Source organism: Mauremys reevesii, linkage group 9 (assembly GCF_016161935.1).
Source record: "Mauremys reevesii isolate NIE-2019 linkage group 9, ASM1616193v1, whole genome shotgun sequence".
NCBI lineage: Eukaryota > Metazoa > Chordata > Testudines > Geoemydidae > Mauremys > Mauremys reevesii.
The window spans coordinates 89,530,194-89,556,064 of record NC_052631.1 but is presented as its reverse complement, the minus strand read 5'-3'; the positions used below and the strand labels follow the sequence as shown (position 1 = coordinate 89,556,064).

General features: G+C 40.0%; 1 protein-coding gene across 2 annotated transcripts in view; it reads right to left on the bottom strand.

Annotated features, from left to right (window-relative positions):
* The window catches only part of THOC2 (THO complex 2), a 102,864-nt gene that overhangs the window by 52,410 nt on the left and 24,583 nt on the right, over positions 1-25,871 (bottom strand). For both annotated transcript variants that reach the window (XM_039487931.1, XM_039487932.1), the window contains exons 5-12: positions 22,584-22,654; positions 19,833-19,954; positions 18,124-18,257; positions 13,255-13,421; positions 12,277-12,369; positions 11,285-11,440; positions 6,128-6,300; positions 1,991-2,186 (exon numbers count right to left, since the gene is read on the bottom strand). In XM_039487931.1, coding sequence (XP_039343865.1) covers positions 1,991-2,186; positions 6,128-6,300; positions 11,285-11,440; positions 12,277-12,369; positions 13,255-13,421; positions 18,124-18,257; positions 19,833-19,954; positions 22,584-22,654 — 1,112 coding nt within the window. The remainder of the gene's footprint in view (positions 1-1,990; positions 2,187-6,127; positions 6,301-11,284; positions 11,441-12,276; positions 12,370-13,254; positions 13,422-18,123; positions 18,258-19,832; positions 19,955-22,583; positions 22,655-25,871) is intronic.

The window sequence follows — 25,871 nt, the reverse complement described above, 5'->3', positions numbered from 1 at the left end:
CCATCACCACAGAGTAAACTGCAAATTACTCAACTTAAGTATCTTGCAAACCAGAAGGGCTCTGTCACAGGTTTAAATTTGTGATTAAAAGAAGTCTGTTTATTCTAAATAAGATGCCAAGACCTATAAGCAAAATCCTCGGCATATATGAATTCAGTATTGGCAGTCTAATAGCAATACACTGCACTGGCATGCAACACATTTTCATTCAAATTCCAGTCTTCTACACCAGAAGTAGGCAGGAGGGAGATGTGCTAGGGAATTTGCAGTTTTAGTCACTGGGCTCTCTCATTGCTCTGACAAGGATGTACAGGAATAATACCATCCATCCAAGTGGAGGAGGGAGAATGGCAGGAGAAGTTAAAAATTATATAATATTATTGCAACTACTACTGGAAATGGAAGATACTGGATTATTCATCTTGCTGCAGTTTGTGTCAGCCAGCATTTGATGTTATTTGACTCATGGTATTTGGCCAATAAGGGTATGTCTACACTGCAAGGTAAGCTCAGGGTTAGTAGAACTTGAGTTAGCAGATCCTGGGTTTGTTAACCTAGGCTTGAGCATCTATACTCATTTGTAACGCCAGGTTAGGAACGGTTGAACCCTGGGTCCCAATCAGTGGCTACACTGCATTATACAGGCCCCGAAACCAACCACATTTATTCCAAAATGTGGCACTAGCCCTTTTTTAGTGGTGTAGTATGGGGAAACTTGACTATCCACCAAACTTGACTGTCCAAAGGACAGCCTGTTGGATTGTGGGATGCTGTTTGTGGATTTCCAGAGCACAAGTCCACTGGGAATGTGTCTACAATGCAAAGTAATGGAGTTTTAACTCTGGGTGCACGCCTGACTCTGGCTTGGACCCTGCACCCCCATGGAGTCCTGGGACCCTGAGTCCAAGCCCTGGGTTAGAATCTGAACCCTGAGCTTACAATGAAGTGTAGACATAGCCTAAGAGAGCACAGCAACCAGTGAAAAAGCAGGGGGAAGAGACGAAAGGAGTGGGCAAGCCACTAATCGTAGAGTGCAAAGATGCAAGTCACACCAAGTTTTAAATATTATTCATTTTCACTTTTAAGATTCAACTGTTTTTATAGTTTTGAACTGATGACCCGAAAGATGAGGCAGGTCAGCAAAGTGGCCAAACCTGTATTGTATCCAACAGAACATTGCTGGAACAGGAGCAAAAACAACCCAGGGGCCTTGACTTGATCTGAAGACTACATTCCAAGAGAGTTCATAATACAAGAAAACTCCCCTTTGCCCTTTTTAAATAAAAAAAGATCACTACACAGTCTTGACACTCACTTTGTAGAAAAGTAAGGTCCATGGCCAAAATAGCACCCAAAAGGGTCTACTTTAAAAATAAAGTGAGCTACTTCGGGATTTAGAAGGTTTCATAGCCCTCTGAATTAAACCCATCCCTGTCAGCAGCATATGAGAGGTAGGCTCTATGGCTACCATATGGCAACATCATGGTGGCAGTGGAGGCAGTCCAGCTAGAAAATAGCAGCTCTTCAACATATCCAATCGCTGGGATGGGTTTGATTTGGCAACTTTCACTGAAGGGGAGAGAAAAAGCACATCCCCCACTCTCCATGATACCTAACAGATGGGGAGAAACCAACTTTTTAAAATTGGTCCCATATTGGTTTATTGTTCACCATGGCCTTCAGGATGACCTTCACATTTTTCCAGTGCAAAAGCCTGTAATTGTATAGTATTTTTTCATAATGAAATTGTATAGTATTTTTTCATAAAAATCTATCCACACAAAAGATAACATTGTAAAATAGTTATAATAAAGGAGATCAATGGGTGGGAACAGTAAAGGGAAACTGTCCTTTTAAAAACTGTTTGGACATTTTCTGTTTCAGCATGTGAACACATCACAAGTATCTAATAAAATATGTTTTGCTGTCATCATAAGGGAATGCTATGTTTCCATCAAAAACTTTAGACAAGTTGCTCTATCTTACCAACCTCTTTCATAAATGCTTTTCCTAAGCGAACCACTTTTGCAAATAAAATGGGATCATGGGAGAGATGAGGACCAAGATAACAAAGCATGTTGAACACTTCCTTCCTCAAATCTTCAAAACTTTCTGCTTGTTTTGGGGCTTTCTTATTTTGCAAATTGGAAATTGGTGACCCTTTAGCCCCTTTAGGTACTCCAACTCTGTGAAAACAGAAGTATAAAATTTCACATTCTACATGAGGACTATTCACTTTTACAGTCAGGACAAACAATTTAGTTTATTAGTTAACTGATTTTAGTTACTATGGTTCTATATTATTTTCTCAGTGTTTTTTTCCAATGCAACAGTGTACTAGAGTCTTCTGGATTGATTTGGTGAAATTTTGGCCCCAATGAAGTTAGTGGGAGTTTTGCCATTAACTACAATGAGATCAGGATTTCATCCCCAAATCCTCTTCTTATCAAAGGGACTCTGTTGCTACATAATTAAATAAAAAACTGCAAGATCACTACCAGTGGGTACAAAATATTTTATAAAATCCTCATTTTTAATATGGTAAAAAATTCACACCGCATTAAATAAATACTGTCTTTAAAGTAAATCTAAGTACATTAAGTGAAATATTCTTATTTTAATTGAACTTGTCCTTTGAACTGTCAAATATCTAAGATTTGCTTTAATAAATCAGACCAGGACTGGGTAACAGTATTGACCTGAGCTATATCAAAGATGAACATTTATTGTTTGCATGACTCTCAAACGAGTTTAGACTAAAACAATTTATTAAAAAAATAGTAAATAGAAATGCAGTGAAGTCATTCTATGCAAAACTTGAAAATTGCTTTAACAGCTAAACATATTAACATAAGATCAGAACGGTACCATACACAAACACTGTATTTACTGCGAGTGGCAGAGTGAGATATGTCTGAATCAAATTCTGAACTCCACTTTGGATTAGGGCATCCATTTTATGTTATGTGCTGAACTCACATCTAACGTTGCTCAAGGGTATTATGATGTATTCCAGTCAGCTATCTTACTCAGGAGCGTTTGATATCTTGTTAAAGGACAATCTCTAAGAAGCCACAAAGATAAAAATCTAGGGCCATTGACGGTCTCTCAACTACCAAGCCATCCCCATGGAAAAATTGACTCAACACAGGAGCACAAAGAAGTGCTCAGATAAAAAGTCTGAACCCAGGAATGTGCCCTGTAGATGCAGAACTAGGAATAATGATTAAACTCAATGAAGATCCAGGTGGCTTATAGGCGCATGGTGCCCAGCGGTTGGATCAACTTATAACAGACTGTTGATTGTCCACTGTTCAGTTAGCCAACATGAATCAATTCTGCCTTAAATACACATGTACAACCCATACTAACTTGATTGAGAGTTGCATATATGTACCTGAGGATAGAATTAGACAAAGAAGGGAAAATAAACAAGTTCTCCCACACCAAAGTTATACATAAACACGAAACATTTGGGCTGGAAAGCACCTGTCGAATTATCTAGCCTATCACTCTGTATCAGGAGAGAAGTGCTTTGATTAGTTGTAAAATATATCTGACAGATGGGTACCTAGAAAGACCTTGATAACTCCAATAATGGCAATTCTATAATCTCATATGATAGCTTATTGTATTGCCAAACTTTTAAATAGATATTCTAAACCATTGGTTTTCAAACTGTGGGGCATCCCCCTGGGATTGCAATAGGTAGGCACAACTAAGGAGCTGGCGAGCAGTGTGGAGCAAAGGCACCTTCCAGTCAGTCACATCCTCCAGGACACGACAGGCCCCACCTAGTGACACCATTAGGAGGCTGTTGCTGTTGCCTGACTAGAAATTCTGAGGTGCATGCACATTGCAAGGGAGCCACATTTGGCAGGATTCACTGCAGCTGTAGCCACACACTATCAGAAAGCAGCAGCACAGAAGAGGTGGAGTTTCCCCAGCAGCTGCCAACAGACTCAGCAACAGATAAAGGATGGGGCAGCTGAACACCTGCTCCTGATGGGGTGAACGCGACGGAGGGGTGAGTGAACAAAGAGCAACCTAGCCTCCCAAGCTGCCACAGGCATCCACCACCCACCATCTCTTGCAGGGCACTCACAACCTGGGCTATCCCTCTCCTGTAGCTGGGTGTGTAGGGGTGCGGTGGAGGGGGCTTGCATATGGGGATATGAATCTCTGAGCAAAAAGCAAAAAAAAAGTTTTGGAACCTCTGTTCTAAGCATTGGAATAGGTTTTAAGTGTTTCTTTGCTGCAGTTTAAAGCTTTTATTTCTTGCTCCGCCCTTATTGATTAACGAGAATAACTGATCTTCTGACTTCTCCCTAACCTCCCCTTTACATACTGCTAGGCTGGCAATGTGATTTATTCAAGTCTTCCCTCTCCCTTTTTACACAGGTATACCCAAGACTGAACTGACAGTATTGTAACTGACGTCTACCATTTCTAAGGCTATGATTTAATGAGGGGTATTTTTAGTAAAAGTCATGGATGTCACGGGCAAGAAACAAAATATCACGGCCTGTGACCTGATCATGACTTATATCATAAATACTCCTGGTTGAATATTAGGAGGGGGCATTGCCGGGGGCAGTCTGTGGCACCAGCAGCGGAAGGGGGGAGAGGGGGAAGAGCCCCAAGGGAGCCCATTGCACCAGCTGCCGGGGGGCGGGGGGGAGCCCCAGGGAGTCCACAGCACCAGCTGCTGGGGGGTGGCGGGAAGCCCCAGGGAGTCCGCGGCACCAGCTGCTGGGGGGGGGGGGAAGGGGACGGGGCTCATGGCACCAGCGGATGGGAGTCCCGAGGGGCAAATGGCACCAGCTGCCAGGGAAGGGAAGCCGTGGCACCAGCTGCCGGGGCAGGGGGAAGCCCCAGGGGGCCAGCGGCTGCTCAGGCCTCCACTGGGGGGAGTGCCAGAGCCAGCCGCTGCAACCTCCAAGAAAAACACAGATCCCTAACCTAAGTTTCCTCCAAGCTGCACAGCTGCATTAAGCCCTGTGCATGGGCTCAGGGCTGCGGGAGGGAAAGGCGCCTCTCTCCACCGGCTGCAGCACGGACCCGCCCTTCCCCACCCCAAGTGCTGCTGCGGGGAGAGAGAGCTGAGGGGGAGTCCTCTCTCCCCGCTGCAGCCCCTGGGCAGCCTGCACCCCAAATCCCTCATCCCCGGCCCTACCCCAGAGCCCATACCCCCAGCCAGAGCCCTCACCTCCCCGCCCCCCAACCCTCTGCCCCAGCCCAGAGCCCTCCCCCTCCCCACCACAACCCTCTGCCCCAGCCCTGAGCCCCCCTCCCACACTCCAAACCCCTCAGCCCCTCCATATTGGTGCACATAACAAAATTCATTCTGCACATGCATGGGAAAAATTAGAGGGAACACTGGCCCTAACCATTACTTACTAGAGTGGAGTAACTGTCTCATTATATTACTTACACAAATTAGCAACACCCCAATACAGTATTTGATTCTCTCATTTTTTGTTGAGGTTTCATACTGTTTACTTGTTCAATGCATTATCTACTATCAACCTCACATCTTCCCCTGTTGTATTATTGGCTAGCTAGAATTCACTTATACATTCAATTACTCTTTCCTATGGGTGAAATTCACATGCCACCAGAACCACTCCATAAAGGACAATAGTCTGCAGGCCAGCCTAGGCTAGCATCTAGGCTGGTGTTGGAGGCATGCCAGGGGAATCTTCATTTTCTCCGAATCAGTGGGATTCACCCCTAGTGGAGGAGGTATAGAAAAGCAACAGGAGCTATTAAACCCTAGAAGCTGGAGTACTGTGAGCATGTGTACACCATAGCCCTAGGTCCAGGCTGTATGGTGAATCTCATGACCCCACGCTTCCCTTCCCTTTTTGCTCCCTGCATACACAGCTCAATTACTGGGTATTTAGCAGGGCAGGCAAATTCCATCCTATATTAACTCCTTTGCATTGGTCCTTATTAAATTAAGTGTATTTCTCCAATTTAGTTCATAATGTATTTTACTCTAGTCCTAACAAAGAAATGTAACACTTCTCAGCCTTACAGAATCTGCAAACATGATGAATACATTCTCTACCTATCCTGTACAATTTCCCAACATTTAATAATGCAAGGCAGCTGTTCATCTTACCTGCGGTACAAAGGCTCAATGGTCACATGTACAAGCTGGCAAAGGGCAATGGCAATAGGCTTGTGTGAAGTGGCATAAAATGGAGGCATTTGATCCATAATACTTTGTGCATGCTGCCAATCACCAACTTTTAACAAAGCTTCCAACAAACCAAGTTTCTGGTTGTCAGGTGGCTGAAAAAGATAGAAAACAAGAAATTGGAGTGAAAAATGTAATGCATACCTAAAACATACCCGTGTTTCCTCTTCTGTAGAAGGGTTAAAAATCTACAAGATAACATAATTTGTTTTCTATGCACAATCATTATTTCAAATGTATTTTGCCATACGGTAAATACTCCTATTATACATTTTTTTAAAAAGTTATTTAAAATATTTGTAAGATATGATCACACTCTTCAGCAACACAATCATAATCAAACCTAAATACTAATTCTAGAGTATTGTTCCTTGCAGCAGTGAATGTTGTTTTTAAAAATGGGACTGAGTTTCTCGTTTAATAGGAAAATTTATATTAAATACCATTACAATGTACAAAGTGCTGTTAGAAAAACGAAAAGTCTGAACTTAATGGTGTATTTAGACATTACAGTGAACTAAATATACTTAATTTTTAAAGACAACATTTAAAGTATTTAATTATTGATGCTAAGATCTGAATTTGAAAATGTAAGTTTCCCTTTCAATAGTGGAAGAAAACACCTCCTATACAATGCTGTATACTGAGGTTTTGATGTCAGCAACTGTTCTAAAAGAAACAGAATCTGGAACTTAATTCTATAGCAAGTAAAATTAGGTTGCCAAATACTGCATTTTAAAATGAAAGGAGATGGTGGCTCATCTGTGTAGCATCCAGGAATACCAGGACTTCATCAGCAGAATGCAAAAGGAGACATCAAGGATGGAGGACGCTAGCCGACTAGAAAAGATATAGCAACACCAGAGGAGGAAGGAGAACCAGCTGCTCTACAGGGAGAAGATCATCTGCTGGCTACTTCAGGCAGAAGACAGTGCTCCCCTCCCATACAGGTTCCTCATCCATTGAGGTGAACAGCTGTACTGGCAACAATAATAAAGGAGCTGAGGAAGAGGCGCCATCTGCCCCCAAGGTTGGCAGGCTCACGGCCATCACACCCAAGAGGAAGAAAAATAGCAGTCCCCGACCACCATCACCCCCCTTTGGGAGGGGACGAGGCATCCATCTGCCAACCTGACTTGATGTCCATGGAGGCATGCTGCACGCTTGGAGCCTGCAGCTGAGACATTACAGAAAGCCTGATGTGACTCATCTGTCCCTCTGCTCCTCACCCACATGGGCATTATATGATAGTACCAGGTATGACCTTGAGCAGATCACTAGTGACTACAGGGCTCTTGTAGTAAGGGTGAAAGAGTTGGTATTCTTTTCCATTCTTCCAGTAGAGCAAGAGTGGGCAATCTATGGCCCACGGGCTGGATCCAGCCCCTCAGGGCTTTAGATCTGGCCCACGGATTTGCCACCCCATAGTAGATTTTCAAATATATTGATTTCAATTACATCATAGAATACAAAGTGTACAATGCTCACTTTATATTATTTTTACTACAAATATTTGCACTGTAAAAATGAGAAATAGTATTTTTCAATTCACCTCATACAAGTACCGTAGTACATCTTTATAGTGAAAGAGCAACTTACAAATGTAGATTTTTTGTTACATAACTGCACTCAAAAACAAAACAATGTAAAACTTTAGAGCCTACACTCTGTCCTACTTCTTGTTCAGCCAGTCGCTCAGAGAAACAAGTTTGTTTACATTTACAGGAGATAATGCTGCCCACATATTTACAATGTCACCTGAAAGTGAAAACAGACGTTCGCATGGCATTTTTGTAGTCAGTATTGCAAGGTATTTACGTGCCATATATGCTAAACATTCGTGTGCCCCTTCATGCTTTGGCCACCATTCCAGAGGACATACTTCCATGCTGATGACGCTCGTAAAAAAAAAAAAAAAAGTGTTAATTACATTTGTGACTGAACTCCTTGGGGGAGAACTGTATGTCTCCTGCTCTGTTTTATATCCGCATTCTGCCATATATTTCATGTTATAGCAGTCTCGGATGATGGCCCAGCATGTTGTTCGTTTTAAGAAAACTTTCACTGTAGATCTGACAAAAACGCAAAGAAGGTACCAATGTGACAATTCTAAAGATAGCTACAGCACTCAACCTAACATTTAAGAATCTGAAGGGCCTTCCAAAATCTGAGAGGGACAGGGTATGGAGCATGCTTTCAGAAGTCTTAAAAGAGCAAGGCTTCAACGTGGAAACTATAGAACCTGAACCACCCCCAAAAAAAAAATAAAAAAAAAATCAACCTTCTGCTGGTGACATCTGACTCAGATGACGAAAATGAACATGCTTTGGTCTGCACTGCTTTGGATCGTTATTAAGCAGAACCCATCATCACCATGGACGCATGTCCTCTGGAATGATGGTTGAAGCATGAAGGGACATATGAATCTTTAGTGCATGTGGCAAGTAAATATCTTGCAACGCCAGCTACAACAGTGCCATGTGAAAGCCTGTTCTTACTTTCATGTGACATAGTAAACAAGAATCAGGCAGCATTATCTCCTGCACATGTAAACAAACTTGTCTGTCTCAGTGATTGGCTGAACAAGAAGTAGGACTGAGTGGACTTGTGGGCTCTAAAGTTTTACATTGTTTTCTTTTTTAATTCTGTTATTTTTTGTACATAACTACATTTGTAAGTTCAACTTTCATGATAAAGAGATTGCACTACAGTACTTGTGTATATAAATATATATATATAAAGTGAGCACTGTACACTTTGTATTCTGTGTTGTAACTGAAATCAATATTTGAAAATGTGGAAAACATCCAAAAATATTTATATAAATGGTATTTTATTAATGTTTAACAGCGCGATTAATTGCTTGACAGCTCTCGTTTTCACCACTGGATACAAAAGACTACAGGCTGGTCTATACTGAAAACATACATCAGCAAAACTACATCTCTGTGGTGCAAAAACCCCACGCCCCCAAGAGGCATAGCTATGCCAACCTAATCCCCCATGTAGACAGTGCTAGATCAATAGAAGAATTCTTTAGTCGACCAAGCTACAACATCTCAGGGAGGTGGATTAACTACAGCAACGGGAGAAACTCTTTCATCACAATAGTGCATGTCTTCACTGAAAAGCTACAGCAGCACAGTGCACCTAAGATTCACTGCATGGAACTGTTCTCAGAGGTACAAATCTAGTAACATTGCTCTGTCCTGCGACCTCTAACACTTGCACTACCTGTATTCTGAAACTGACTGTTTATTCAGTATACTAAACTCATCTCCACAGGCAAAAGTGGATACTGCTTTTTCTCAGTATTAAACTATTGACTTTTTCACAATAGTCTGTTTTCAGACAATATTAATTTCTAGCACTGAAGACGACAGCTAAAGATGTATGTAATGAGCATCTCTCCATCATGCTCCATCATCCAACCAACTTTATTTCACAGTAGTTAAATTGTGTCTTTTCAAATGTCCTCACCCAGCTGTACCATACATAATAAAAGCATCAAAAATCATGGATTAGAACAGGTTTATTTTCATATTAGCTACAAAAGAATTAGGCTAAGATTTTCAAAGACAACTTGGAGAGACAGCAACACAACTCCTCTTAATACTAAGGTTGCCTGTGCGATGACAATTCAGGCCCCTTGTGAAAAATTACACAATCATGTTATTTTTTCGCCATAGGACCCCTGCCTCATTCAGTGCAGAGAATGGAACTGTTATGGGGCAAATCAGGGTTGTGTAGTGAAGGAGACTTATCTGATCCTCACTTCGTTTGTTGCAGAAGTTGGAAGGTGAATAGTGAATTAGGCAGGGGCTTGCAGGAAAAGAAAGAACGGTCTCATAGTTAAGGCACTTGAATGCCACCCTAGAGGTCTGGATTTTATCACTACGTCTGCCACAGAGCTCCTGTGTGATGCTTGGCCAGTCACTTAAACCAAACTTTTCACAGGCAGTCACCAACTGTGCTCTCCTCGTTTTCTGGGTGCCCAACTTGACACCCTGGCAGCCTGATTTGCAGAAGTGCTGAGCATTCTAATGCATGTGAAGTCACTGGGAGCTATGCGTGAACATATAATGTGCTATAAAATGCTAAGTATTCTGACTAATCAGATCCTAGTCATCTCAAACTGGGCATGCAAAATTAGTGGATACTTATCCCCTTAATCTCTCTGCCCTCAGTTCCCCTCCTGCAAAATGGAGATAAGCCCCCTTTTCCCTCCCCCAATTAATGAAAATAAATTAATCAGTGTCTGTGAAGAACTCAGAGACAATAGTTACGAGCACCATAAGAAAGCCCATGAGGAAACTAATAACTGTTTTCAGCACAGAGTTTGAATAGTATGCAGTAAATAAGGCATGGGCCACAAACTGTGAAGAGAAGAAAAAATATTTAATAGCTTCTCATTAAGGAAGCATTGTCCATTCTGTGGACTGAATGAGAAAGAGGTCCTGTGAAAAAAAATAGTATGTGGTCACGTAATTAAAGATTGTATCACAACGAACTCACACAATGAGGCTGCACAGGCAACCTTAGTTCTGGTATTCCTCACTTTTAAGTGCTTGACTTTGCACCTTAATAATGCTCTTTTGGCACAGTTTGTGTGTAATAGATTATATAAACCCTACATAGTTAAAAATCAATTGTGGGTTACATGATGACACCTCCTACCAAGATTATTAACATACCAAAGTTTGTTAAACCAGCACAAAAGATAGGCAAACCTTGAGCGATATTTATTGAAGGTGATAAGAAACAAAAGGAGGGGAGGGAATCAAACTATCTAACTATAGAACTGAATATACAACCTTGAATGAATTCAGGAACAGACACTAAACCAACACTTTTTTTGGGGGGAAGGGTTTCTTGCATAACAAAAATTACATCAGAAGTTGAAATAGGGCTTTAAGGGGAGAAAACAGTTTGAATACAATTCTGGTTTTGTTTTAGATAAACAGTCAATTAAATTTATCATCACAACTGGATACACTGTATTAAAAGGACAAAAAAGTAATTTTCATAGCAATAACCATGTTATGTTTACAATTATAATTAACTCGTTTGAAAAAATACCTTTTCAGTTTTTTCCTCTTCCTTGTCCTTTTCCTTCTCTTTCTCTTCAGTCTTTTCAGAGGACAAAACCACCATTGTAAGTTTCCTAACAATTTGTTTTGCCTCTACAATCTCTCGTTTGTGTTCTTCAAGAATGGCATTATCTACTGGAAGAAGCTGAGAAAATAAAACATGGATGGTGTTGAGATACGTTTAAAAAAAAAAATCACCTGAAACTACTTTTTGATCAATAAGCTTGAAGGAGAAAAAGCTAGATCCCTTCTTCTTCCTCAAGAAATCAGGTCATTGCCTAGGCGGGAGAGTTTCTGTTTTGTTTTAAATTCCCAGAACCACTTCAAAGAACGATACATCCATGACATACCCTAATCAAGTTAAGGAAGACTGAGGAATTATACTGCACACTGTCCTCAGAGCCATCAATAATTCAAAAAACAAAACAAAAAAGTATTGAAATCCAACTAAGATCAATGTTGTTAGGTTGACATAGGGATAGTGTAGACACTGCATTACTTACATCGACTGTTGCTGGCCTCTAGAAGCTGTCCACAATAACCCATACTGATCACTCTGGTCACCATTGTGAACACTGCTGCCCAGGGGTCAGTTAGACAGGAAGCCGCCCCTCCCCTTTAAAGCCCCACAAATTGTTGAAATTATTTTTCCTGGTTGCCTGGTTTGATGAACACACCTAGCAGCTCTCTGTTAAGTGTAATTGCCCAGCTGACCACACCAGCTACAAGCTGTAGATGCTCCTGCCTGAAGTACACAGGAGGTATTGGAGCTCCTGGGACACATTTTGGCTGAGAGTGTGCAAGATTGGAGCAGGTAATCCATCTAAATTCTTTTATCTGAATGTCTCTGTGGTAACAGTTTTAGCAGTATGAGAAACAGGTCAGTTGCAAGCTAAACGGATAACATTTTTAAGAAAAAAAGCCCAATTTCATATTCATTGTTCTTGCTAGTAACATGTAGAGAAAAAATAAATAACTTACATGTACATAAAGATCTTCCAAATCTATAAGATTATGTTGCAAAAGTACTGCAGCAACTCTGTATAAAGAGGAAGGTGTTTCACCATTTGGTTCCTAAAAGACAAGCATTACCATTTTTAGAAACAGCAAATCAAGAATGTCACAGAAAAGTATAACTTACTTTTAAAAAATAACAAGGGCCAGTATGAACAGAGAAAGCAGGCATCTTAATAAAAGCTCTCCCTATCCCCATTATCAAATATATTAATTCTGTCATTGTATATGGTCCTGTTAGTATATTGATTCTCAATGAAGAAAGATGTGCAACTGATTATCTTCTTTCGCATCTCACAGTGACTGCATGAAATTACTAGTTCTGCAGTTAAGTTGGTAAGATATCACACTAAAAATCAGCCATGCTTTCCTCATTCTTAGGGGTCTAGACTGCTGTTTATAAGAACGCATCATTTCCAGTAATGTAAGAACTTGCAAATTTCATCTACAAGTTCAAATGGAGGACAATACAGTTAAACACTTAAAATGTACTCTAAAAAATGCTTGGTTCAAATATAGTACTGAACAATTTCCATTTTGGATTATATATTGATGGTTAAAAAATGCAAAAAGTTATCCCACATTAAAGTCTCATAAATAGAGAAACGTACTATTTCTAAAATTGGACTTCTACAACCCATGCTAATAGTATTTTGTGAAAAGAAAACTTTTTTCTTAAACAAGCATCAAAAACTTACATCACTGTATTTACACAGGAATAGGAGTTGACAGAAGAAGGGGTGCTCACATACACCTCTACCCCGATATAACGCTGTCCTCAGGAGCCAAAAAATCTTATCGTGTTATAGGTGAAACTGCATTATATTGAACTTGCTTTAATCTACTCCCCCCAGAGCACTGCTTTACCACATTATATCCGAATTCATGTTATATCAGGTCGCGTTATATCGGGATAGAGGTGTAGTAAAAATACAACTATATTACCTGATAGAATTTGAATTTGAACCCAAGGATATGACACAGAGTTTGAGGTTCACACATATACATGTATGATTCTATCAAAGGTACAAAGAATTCATCATATTCCGGCCTACATTCATAGACTTCTAAGATAATATCCAAAACTCTGTTGGGATCCAAGTTAAAACATCCTATTGGGGGAAAAAATACAAGTTAAAAATTCAGTTCTGCTATTTCTTATTTTCTAATACAACACAATTCAATTAGAATCAGGAAAAATTGCAAATGCACCATTTAAAAAAAATTTTTTAGCCATTTACTTTGAATAAAAAGCAATTCTCTCTACATCAAAATAATTAGGCACAACTAAACAGAACAGTGTATATTTTGGCTTTATGGTACTATATTAAATATAGAAGTTGAAAGCTGTATTAAACATGAGAATTTCAAAGTTAAGGATATAATTGAGATTTAGATTACACTAAAAGCTAAAAATTCAGTGTTCTTATTAAATACTTTTGTATATTAACACTCAGATCTCAGCAAGAAAAAGTCATTATGAACTTTGAAAAAAAAAATTATTTTTAGTCAGTTCCTTCTGCCGCACCTGCCAAGGGAAAATACAAATATTCACTGTGATAAGAGATCAAGTATTTTCTTTAGTAAAATGTTAACCTCACCATTGCGAAACAGGAAGTTCTGGTTAAAGACTGACACAGGTTATCCACAATATACCAATTGTGTGTCAGATACTTGCACACTGAAGAGTAAGTAATGCATCTTAATTTTTAAATTGCAATGGAAATACCTTGTGGTGAAACAAAATGGCTGGTTTAATAGCTACAAGATGATTTGAAGGGGGGGAAAAAAAAACAGACCCAATGCTTGCAATACTTCTAACTACCTATCTTAATTAGTACTACAAAGGAACAGATATTTTATGGAAAAACAATTTTGAGTCAAGAGAACTACGCAAGACAGAGGTGATCTGTAAAACGTATTTTAAATTTTGAGTAGTACTATACTCTCTGTAGTAAATAGCGAAAGCATTCCATAGCCCTCTTCTAAAACAAGCATCAAAGTACCTGCAATATCAGCTACCTCAGGCAACTACAAAATTGATCTTTGCTAGATTTGAAGCTGAACTTTATCAGATGTTAGCACAGCCCTTGTAGAGTATAGAGTACTGGAGCAATCTTCTCCCCATCATCTAATTTAACTATTATTCCTTAAATGCTAAAACATGAAAGGAGGCCTGAAAGTTCTGGCTCTTACTAACTCATTTCCCTACTGATCACAGCATCATAGAATATCAGGGTTGGAGGGAACCTCAGGAGGTCATCTAGTCCAACCCCCTGCTCAAAGCAGGACCAATCCCCAACTAACTAATCCCAGCCAGGGTTTCGTCAAGCCTGACATTAAAAACCTCTAAGGAAGGAGATTCCACCACCTCCCTAGGTAATCCATTCCAGTGCTAATGTTAAGTGTCTATACAATTTAAGTCTCTTGCCTGAAGTCTCCTCTTCATTTTAATTAAATCAGATTAATTTAGCTTTGGCTCAATGTTTAACAACAGGGTCTTGTTGCAAAATCCTTCTTCTCTCAGCCCCAGCAAGCCCCAAACATAAGTAGCTACCCAATATACAGAGGCAGCTTTTAACAGGATTTGAATAGAGATACCTCCTCCACATGATTTAGATTTAGCTTTTGCAGAAACTTCCTTAAGTGGCACCAGATTTTGTACACTTCTCCTAAAGAGGGGCAAGGCAGTATTACCCACTTTCTCCCATACTCTTTGTCCTTGCTATAGAACCCCTAGGATAGGCTATTTACTCTTCAAATTTTATCCAGCTCTAATTTAATTGCCTTAATCAAACACTCTGGTAAAATTTTAGCTTTCAACAGTAATTCTAATAAAACAGAGGTATTAGCTGTCTAGTCCTTCAGGGATCCCTGCATTCAGACAACCAGTTCCTCCTTTTTTAATGCTGAGAAATCACCTGGCTATCTAGGTATTCCCAGTTCTGCATTCCTGCAAAAATTGTATACACTGCTGACAAAAAAAAAAAAAAAAAATCAAAGATGACCTTCCAGAACTGTTCCTCTTATCTCTAATGAGTAGTAATGACCTAATTAAAATGACAATATGTCCTAACATAATGCTTACTACAAATGCTCCCTTTGATTCTAAACAAGAGAGAGGTATTTGACTTGAAGGGTTTGTTCTTTCATTTCATCTGGCTTGGCAGACACCCACTCAAATAGGTATCAGATTTCAAGAGGTCTGAAAAAGAGGGAAGCCACAAATCTTCAAGCATATCAACTGAAGTCCTTTATTCAAGGCCCAGTGACAGATATTGTAATCCAACTAAGTTTATGTATCACTGTGGGCTAGAGATCACATGCAACTCAGAGAGAGGGGGCCACCATGAGAGGCCCCCAATCCTTGCAGAAAGGTGGGAAAGGCTTTGGCCTACTAGGACCCTAAAAAATGATGGGTGACTCCTGGTATATTTAGTGTGTGTTTAAATCAATTTATGGGTTATTTTATACATTCTCTCTGTAATGCTTTTACCTTAAGAATAAATGTGCTTGCTTAGAAAGAGCTGTGTAGTAACTTATAACTGTGAGCAATTCACTGTTCACAGCCTTCAGAGAAAAAGCAATGAACAGGTGCTAGCCTTTAGGCAGACTGGGGATATGACAGTGTAAGGCCGGGAGTTGGGCAGTCTTAAAACCCGCAATCCGAAGGGCATGGGACAAGGGTTTCTACCTAGAGACAGGTGACAATAGAAGAACTGAGATGTGCCCGGGCACTCCTGGCATGCACTGCAGAGGGTGAAAATACTGGTACAGTTATCCTGAAACTAGGACAGCCCCCATATATACTTGGAGAAACGCATATAATTAGATGGGTGAATATTTGACTCACCATTGCAGCCTATATATCATTGTTTCCCTCAAGGCCGGCAAGCACTATTTTTAAATTATTAAGACACACACTAATCCACTGCAATCTTTTTAGTGTAGGAAATGTTCATTTATTCATAGACTTTCAATATATCTTATCTCCCCCATACTATCAATTTTGCTAAGTATTTTATTAATTTGTGGAAAATAAAACTAAATTATCAACGTCTCCTGTGCAAGTAATCTTAGACATGCCTGGTTTAACCTCTCTACTATGAAAGTATTAAATAGACCCTGATAGTTCTCTGGGGAGAAAGCCTAAAAGCTGAGAGAGATTGTTTGCTCACTATCAATTACAGAGGAAGTAAAATATGTTGAAAGGAGACTCATTATAAAAGATCAGTTTCTCTCACTCCAGCTCTCCACAGCAGGTTTGTTGCTACTCCTAGCCCACACTTTATAATGCCAAGTGAGGATTACAAACTGGGGAAACTGATGGTGGAAATGCCCAAAACCAGTTTTGAGTCCAGCTTAATTAAACTAATTGTTTCAGTGGGATTACTTGATATCTCCCACTCTTAATACTGCTAAGTGATCTCACTCCAACTCCTTGACTGCTATCCTAGTAAGAAGGAAAGCAAACTTGGACCTATAAACATCAGGAAATGTCTTACATTAAACACAGTACTGTACACTCTTCCTCTGTCCCTGGAGGTCTACGTTCTTAAAGAACCCATATAAAAAAAATCCTCTGCTCCAGGGGAATAAAAGGAGTTAGAAGATTATGACGTATGGAGGCAATACCTGCCCAGTCTTTCAGGCAGGATGGAGGGCGGGGGGCGGAAGAGAACGGGACAATGTGAAGGTCCTCAAACTTTTGTATTGGTGACCCCTTTCACATAGCAAGCCTCTGAGTGCGGCCCCCTTTATAAATTAAAAAAACAATTTTTATATGAAACATTATAATAAATGCTGGAGGTGAAGCGGGGTTTGTGGGTGGAAGCTGAGAGCTCATGACCCCCATGTAATAACCTCACAACCTCATGAGAGGTCATGACCCCCAGTTTGAGAACCCCTGGTCTAAAATACAGGCTTGTATAGACACACAAGCAATCAGTATGGTTAATTTACCAGGCAACCCAGACTCTGTCTGTATTTTACTGTTGTCTGCTCACTTATAATATTAAGCAAACAAAGTAGTAAGTGGTCATTTTACCTATTTTTAATAGAACTGCAAATCTGAAACAGCTAAATTACTTAAGGTTTTAGTTTGCCAAAGGTGCTGCATTAGGTGCATATAGAACTTTTAGTCTCAATGTGGAAGGCCAATTTGCAAGCACGTACTAAAAAATAAATTTATATATAGCTGATCTGAGCAGATTTATTTATGTATTTATTTTTAAACCTAACTTGGTCTCCCATTGTGACACTCTTTTGCCAAGTTCAATCCTTTAGGAGTACTTAATCAACCACAGATGGATCTAGGTGAAAGGAGCCAACAACATTTACTGATTTTCATTTCGTTTGAGAAATACCCCATTTCTTTGATTTCTGATTTTTAGACTAACTGGATAGCCATTTATTCTTCTGGGTATCTAAGCTAATAAAAAAAAGGCACCGGTAAGTCACCATGCTCTCACCAATTAAAAAGGAGGATGCATTTTCATAAAACTCCATTCTTAAATATCAGTCCAAAATAAATTAATTGTGGAGAAACACATGTAAAGCTGGGCTGACAACTTCAGCACCACAAGTAAATTGAAATACATAGCATTTACAAAATTAACACTACCACAGAAACTCCCGCCTACAGAACCAACCCCGGAGACTATACAATGCAATGTGTTACCTTAGCACCATAAATCTGCTGTCTGATCCCCAAAAGACACCAAAAAAGTTGTCCAGAGTGGCTCTCTACAGAAGCAATGCAAGGTGACTATATAAGAAAATAATTACTTATATTTGCTTCAATAAATTCCTTACCTATTAAAGATTTGATATTTTCTAGGATTAAATCACTAGTGATATTGCCAGATAAATCTTGCCCCAGTTCAGCAATCAGCTTTGCATAACCTTCATTCTCTTCTCTTAATAAGTTAAATTTCTGTTGTTTATAACTGCAATTAGATAAGTAGAAATTAAACACTATAAAATGCGGTGTACAGCTCAGCACAAGACAGCTATTCATATTAATAACATTTATACAGGTTAAATACAGTATTTTATAAATATTAAACTTCTCTACCAACATTGACTACATGCTTATGAATTAATAGTTTTATTTCCAACCATTAGGAAAACTACAGAATGCAGAAAACAATAAGCTTCATTTCAAATAGTGGCTAAGGACCCTGAGTTGCTGAGCACAGGTCCCAAACCAACAAAAACATCAAGCTCACATTTAACTTTAAGCATGTGATTAATCCCTTTTAAATCAATGGGACTATCATATGCTTAATATTAAGCTTGTTCCTAACTGCTTTGTTGGATGGGGTCAGAGTATCAGCACCTTGCAGGATTGAGCTCTAGGGATCTAAACTAATTTTAATTGCACTTCATAGACACTGAAAATAAACAGTAGACATGTAGATACAGAACCATTGCTCTACAATCCAAAGACCAAAAACACTGCATTAAATAGTTTAGGGAAACATCAAAAGCCTATGCTTAAGTCAGAGATATTAGTAATTTATTTTTAAGTATTTTGCAAGTTAGCATTTTCTACAATTAAAAGTTTAAATATTTGAAACCACTGGATCAAAGGTAACTAAGGGTTATAATAAAAATAGATGTAAATTTCATATACACTAAAAGCTTTTTTAACCCGTACGCTGGGGAACCGGGGGGGGGACGGGACGTCGTGGAGCCAGTAAATTAAAAATGCTGGTTAACTCAGAGGGAGGGGTTTGGAGTGCAGGGGTGGGGGGCATGGGAGGGGCTGCGGGGTGCGCTCTGGGAGGGAGTTTGGGTCTGGGAGGGGGCTTGGGAGGGACTCGGGGTGCCAGATGGGGTGGGCGTGCTCACCTCCAACAGCTCCCCACAAATGACTCCCAGTCCCTGCTGCTCCTGGCAGAGGCACAACAAGGTGGCTCTGCCTCTGCAAGCAGGCACGCTGCCTCCGTCTGTAGGCGCTGCCCCCCGCAGATCCCATTAGCCACAGTTCCCGGTCGATGGGCTGGGAGCTGCAGAGTCAGCGCTTGGGGAGGGGGGACAGAGGCAGCATGCCTGCAAGATGCCTTGCTGTGCCTCCGCCAGCAACAGCAGGGACAGGGAGCCGCTTGTGGGGAGCCGCCAGAGGTGAGCACCCCCCAACACCCCAGCCCCTCCCGGACCCAAACTCCCTCCCAGAGCATGCCCTGCAGCCCCTCCCACAGCCCAGCCGGCCCCACACCAACTGCACTCGAAACTGGACTTTCAGTGCAGATCAGAAATGTCAGTTTATAGAGCTTGCCAGTTGGTGAAGTGCTAGATAAAAGAGCTTTTACTGTATCTATGAAAAATATAAAAGGACAAATTATGTTTTATTACCAATGAGTAATTTAAGTACAACAAAACATTTCACTTTAAAAAACACCAAGTATTTCATACAATTTTCAACAGAGAACATTACTTTGAAAATGTATAGATTATAAAAAGCTACATTTAAAGATATTGATCTGCACCCCCAAAAAAATCTACCCACACACACTTACAAAAGTTTTGTCTTGATTTTAACAGATTTCTGATTAAACTGCTGAGACTGCTTGATGAGCCCTAATGATTCCAGTGTTTCCGGATCCAGACGCTCCTTTAGGACGGTGTCTGAAACAAGGTACTGCACAAAACAAGAATGCAACATACATGTCATACATATGAGTTGATAAGTATATTAAACTAAATAGCATTTGATCTTGACCACGGGTTATCTGTGAATGTATATTAACAGTGAAATTAAAGGTAATTCAAATACAAAACATACCATATAAACTCAGTTTCAAAAGCTTGCAACTGAAAAGCTACAATTCTACAAATGAGGAATCTATATAAAATACACGGAAGGCTACGGAGTTTGCAGTATATGGCACCATAGGATTATCTTTTTTAGCTTGATTATTAAAACTTTTGCCTGTAGCCAAAATCACTATATATTCTTTTCACATGCTTTGAAAAACAAGTGCAACACTCATTTTCATATGCAAAAGCTTCTTACAACTAAAGTCTTATTCTACATGGTGGAAAAGGCCAACTCCTAGACACAAAAGAAGCTGCACCAAGGGGATGTCCAGCAGAACACCCATACACACCTTGATGAAAGAAATCTGTCAATTAACAGAAAATGCTATCTTTTTTTTTACAGATTTTTTTTTTAAACTATCCTATAGAATTTGAAAATTTAACAATTTTTATTAAATTCTATCACTTTTCAAAATAGCTCCTGTAGAAATCCTTCGGTATCACTGATATTAAATTCCAGATGCCCTATAATGGTATCCTGCTCTCTGTAGTTTGGATAAGTGAACGTTTTTAGATTGACTACTCAAAGAGAAAAACATCTAACTGATAAGGATACAAGTAGGGACTTGGAAGCAAGCTCTCAAACCATCTATATGAGCCCAAAGTACTTGAGCTTCAGAGTCTCGTTTAATTCCCTGGAAATAAATAATTATTATTTGTTTTTAACAGCATCCACCATGTTATGCTCAAATGAGACCAACTATCACCTGTTGGCTGTCTATAATACGGTTCCCAATCTGCGAGCCCCTTGAAGTATGAGCAATACTTCAAGGTGATGTGCAAAGCTACTTTTGTTCCAATGGTGAAGTGACGGGTTCTGCTACTTGTAGTCCCATGCAAGACAGTAAGGGCTTCCAGAGGCTCTTTGACCAAGTAAACAAAAAAATGACGTACTGCAAGGTTGCTTAATGTTATCACATTTCTCCAGTGCAAACTCCACCACAGTCACATCAGCAGACAACACAAAAAACGGATTAGCAGCAAATACAAAGGAGGACCAGACCTAACTACAAACGGACATGGAGATATAAGAACAGTTTGGGATGCAAGCACCCAGGGGATATTATATACCAATTAGAAATGCTCCCAAAAGGAAAAATCCTGTATCTCAAAACCTCAAATTTTAGTAAGGTGAGAGACTGGAATCCAAACCTAGATCCAAATTTAGTCATTGGTATTGTCATAATAGCAAAACCAAAAATGAATATATCCAAACACTGGGGATAGGAAAGGTCACGTTCAAAATCCAGACAAAAGGTTTGTAGATTAAGCCCCAATTATATTATTAAAATACAGTCCAGTGCTCAGACAAGGAAACAAATAGTGTAGAAAAAAACAGGTAGAACCAAACCTCTTCACATAAAAACAAGGTTATTTTCATCTAGTACAACACTGGCCTAACAGATCTTTATTAACTAACCAAATGCTGTATTTGAAGCCCAGATGTCGAATCAAAATTGGAAGGGAGGTGTCTGTGAGAAGATCAGCATCTTAAGAAATGGTCCAAAATATGGGGGGAAAAAAAATTGACGACTACTATAATGGATATTTTCAGCTGTAAAGTAATTTGAGTCCATCCAGTGATCAATGGGGCTTAATATTTTGACAGCTAATAAAAACTCAACAAAAACTTGAACACAATACACATTTTTAATAAAACAGCATCTTACACAAACTAAAACTCACAACGTAAGAAAAAACTGCTGTTTTATACAAATAAGGCACATGACAGGTCCAAAATAGCACTGTCACATAACAAGAGTGCCTCTAATAATTATAGGGAGGGGGAAAGGCTATAATTAAATTTACTTCATTACAACAGGTTTTGGAGTTTCACATCTCACATATTCACTAAATCTAGAAAAACTGTGACAAATTAAGGATCATTAAAATTCTAGATAGACAATTTATCTAATTCCTTCCTCCGTGATCTTTATTTTGTGGGAAAGAATTAACCAATAAAAGAGGAGTAAATTTGGAGGAGGAAGAACACACACTATTGTTCACAAACTATTTTGCCTGAAACTAATGACTAGTCATTCTGTGCAATTATAGTGCAACTAGTTAAAATAGTTCTCTGTTCTTATAAGTCTACATAATAAAGAACCACAGGATTTGCCATATGTGCTAAGACAACTGGTCTATCTAGTCTGTTATTCTGCTTTACCTCACATTAACAAACATTCTGACAAGGATGAAATAATTTTGTAGTTATTCTCTTGGCAATAAAAACTTGTGGTTTGAAATATACAACAATTTAGTATATGTCATATACATACACAGTAATTCTTACAAAATAAGTAATAATTTAAAAATAAACTCAATAATTACATTACATACAATTTTTTCCCTAAAAAAAATATCTGGTAAAAGATACCAATTTCAATTTTCTTGTCATATGTTAACATGGACGTTTTTTGCTACCAAAGAAGTATATAAGTGCAACTTACCAAACAGGCTAACACCAGTTGCGTAAAATGATCTCTTTTGCTTTTTTCTTCTAAACAACTTGTTTCGATATCTGAAGTAAAGGAATATGGGGCAGGGGAAAATGAGACATTACTGGTCATGGAGACATATCTTTCTGGTTTCTCTCTGATTTCTCCACTGCAATGTAGAAGGCCCATTCTTCCTTTTGTGATAAATCCTGGTAAAAATCTGCTTGCACATCATATTAGTGTTCAAGATTCAGTTATAATTAACATTCTGATTCTGTGCCTAGTCTAACCATTCATTAACACTCGGCTTACTGTAATATTTAGTGGCTGATTCTATTGATAAAAAGAGTTCACACGCTGCACAGCTATAAATCCATTGGTTGTTAACACTGGTGGCATAAATGCTGGGAGACAAGAATGAATTACAGAAGAGAATTCACTTTTTGCTTGCCCTTCTCCCTGTCTGAGTGAGGCCTATGACCAGCAGTAGATACAGCAGGTAGAAGGAGGGATAAGACCAGGAGGTAGAGAAACCAACATACAGTAGAACCTCAGAGTTACGAAACTGACCGGTCAACCACACACCTCATTTGGAACTGGAGGTACGCAATCAGGGGGTGGAGAGCAAATACAGTACAGTACTGTGCTAAACAAACTACTAAAAAAAGGGAAAGTTTAAAAAAAGATTTGACAAAGTAAGGAAACTTTCTGTGCTTGTTTCATTTAAATTAGGATGGTTAAAAGAAGATCTTTCTTCTGCATAGTAAAGTCTCAAATTTGTATTAAGTCAATGTTCAGTTGTAAACTTTTGAAAGGACTATAACATTTTGTTTAGTTACATTCCTGAGGTGTTCATAAATCTGAGATTCTACTATACTCTGTACAGTATAAAAATTCTCTCTATCTGAAGCTGGTAAAGAGTTATCTGTTCCCCCTACATCACTGGTCTACCTTCCCTGTGCTTTTTCTCCACATTCTTTCTTTCTTTCTGCTGTTACAGTCAGCTGTTGAAGCAGCAACATGAGAGAGCCGATCAGGCAGCTAATCAGGTCCTACAGGAGTGCACATTCCACTACACAGTAACCAATAAACTACCCCGGTCCAGAGCACTTTAGATCCCTCTAATTCATCAAGACAGGGAAGAGCAAAAAAGGAAAAACCTACAAGAAAATGCAAGGGGAAAAACAGATAGAAAAATGGAGAGAGAGCAGAAACAAGGAGAAAATGCCAAGAGGTGCAGGCAGATTGCCCACTCATTCACAACAGGGGCTTCAAACAATGTTTCAAAACCACTGCCATAACCTGTTGAGTTCAGTTTGATAGAGTCTGGACTGAGTACTCATTAAATGTACTAGAAGACTGCCTTAACATTATGATCTTTATAATACTACCTAGATGTGTTTTACTCTTTTGTTACATGCTTCCATAATTCCACAGAGAGAAGGCATCTGAAATGCATCCTCAATTTTTCCTTTCTCAGTTCACATTCTTGACTTTTCTTCCATTGACACAATCTTAGATTCCTAGGTACCGTCATCTCCAAAGTCTATTAAGTTATCCCCCCTTTCAGTACAGATTTATCCTGAAATGCTCTGACCAGCACAGTTTTAAAAATTACAAGTGATAGCGTACCCACTACTGTAGTATTATAGCAAACAATACATTTTATCCAAACCCCATTAAAATGTGCATTTTTCCGCATCTCCTGTTCCATGATTGTGGATTTGGGATGAAGAATGAGAAAGTGAGAAAAAGTGTGAAAAACTATGTGTTTAAAAGTCACAGCAAATGAGGATTTCAAATCAGGCGAGACAATGATGGATACATACTGGAGGGAAAATGGAAATCTATTTTCACTCAAATATATCAATGGTGAGAAATTAAGTACACATAAAGAGCATGATTGTTTTTAAAAGATAGCGTATTTGACCACATAGTTTGAAGACCATGGCAGTGGTTCCTTAAATGAAGTCTCTCTTCTGGTACAATACAGCCATTGCTTAGAGTCACATGAGCTCAGATACATGTGCTGGTCTTGTAGTAGGCAGACATTCAGATGAACAGGGTGGCTTGTGATGGAAAGCAAACCTTTCCCCTTCCCTTCAATCTTGGGAGCAAGGTGGTGGGTCATGCAAGTTACCAGACCACATCTGCTATCAATTCCCAAGACAGTTTTCCTGTTCTCCTCAAGAAAGGCTGTGCAGCTTAGGGCTGAAATGACTCACCTGGTGAGACTGACGGGCCCAAAGCTATGACCAGGTTTAAAAAAAAAAAAAAAAAAAAGTTACTTGGGAGTGAAGGGGGTGCCTTTCTGCCTTTTCCTGATTGCTGGAGTGTGGCTGGGGCTACCACCCACTCCAGTCCCATATCTCAGGTCCTCGTGTTGTTGTGATTTTTCTCCCTGGGTGACCTCCAGAATAGAGCTGTTAAAGGGTACATGCAATACTTTAAGGTAGTGGCCCCCTTTAAAAGCTTCTTCCCCAGCTTCAATAGCCAGTGGAGAACTATCCCAGTCATAGGACATATATGAAATCTTTGAGTACAGTCAGGTATTAACTATCTCAAGCAGAGATGAGCACTTGCTCTTCAAAATAAGGAGCAGCCTTTGTGGCTGAACTTCTTTAGACCAGCTGCCATATTTGGCAATGTGAGGTTCAAGTTTCTAGTCATGAAGCTCTCCCCAGGAAGCCACTAAGAAATTTGGATTTAGTTTCCATTTACTAAGAGAAAACCCCAACGGCTCTTCTGCAGAACTTAATTAGACTTGGAACTGAAGTGACAGGTTTGAGACTTGCTATATTCAGACTGAACCAGTGCCAAAACAGCACTGCTAAGGCCAAGGGGATCAGTGATTGTTTTATGATGTTAGATATTGCAAATCCGGGGCCGCACCGAGGGGGGGCAATTTGCCCCAGGCCCCGGGCCCAGCAGGGGCCCCCAAGAGAATACTCCAGCCCCGCCTCCCCCCATTCCCCGGCGCCTCAGTGCGCCACGTACAGAAGCGGCCCTGGACAAAGCTAAAGCGGCGTGGCTCTAGCAGGGCCTGAGCTCTGCCCCGCTCGGAGCCATGTGGTAAGGGGGCGGGGCTGCGAGCTTCGGGGCCCTGCTGGAATTGCAACACTGTCCAGGGCTGCTACTGGATGCGGCGCGCTGAGGCTCCAGAAGAGTGGGGAGGCGGGGGTAAGTAGCATGGCAGGGGGAGGGGTTGGATAAGGAGCAGGGAGTCCTGGGGACAGTCAGGGCACAGGGAGGGGGGCAGAGGTTCTGGGGTGGCAGTCAGGGGACAGGGAACAGGGTTGG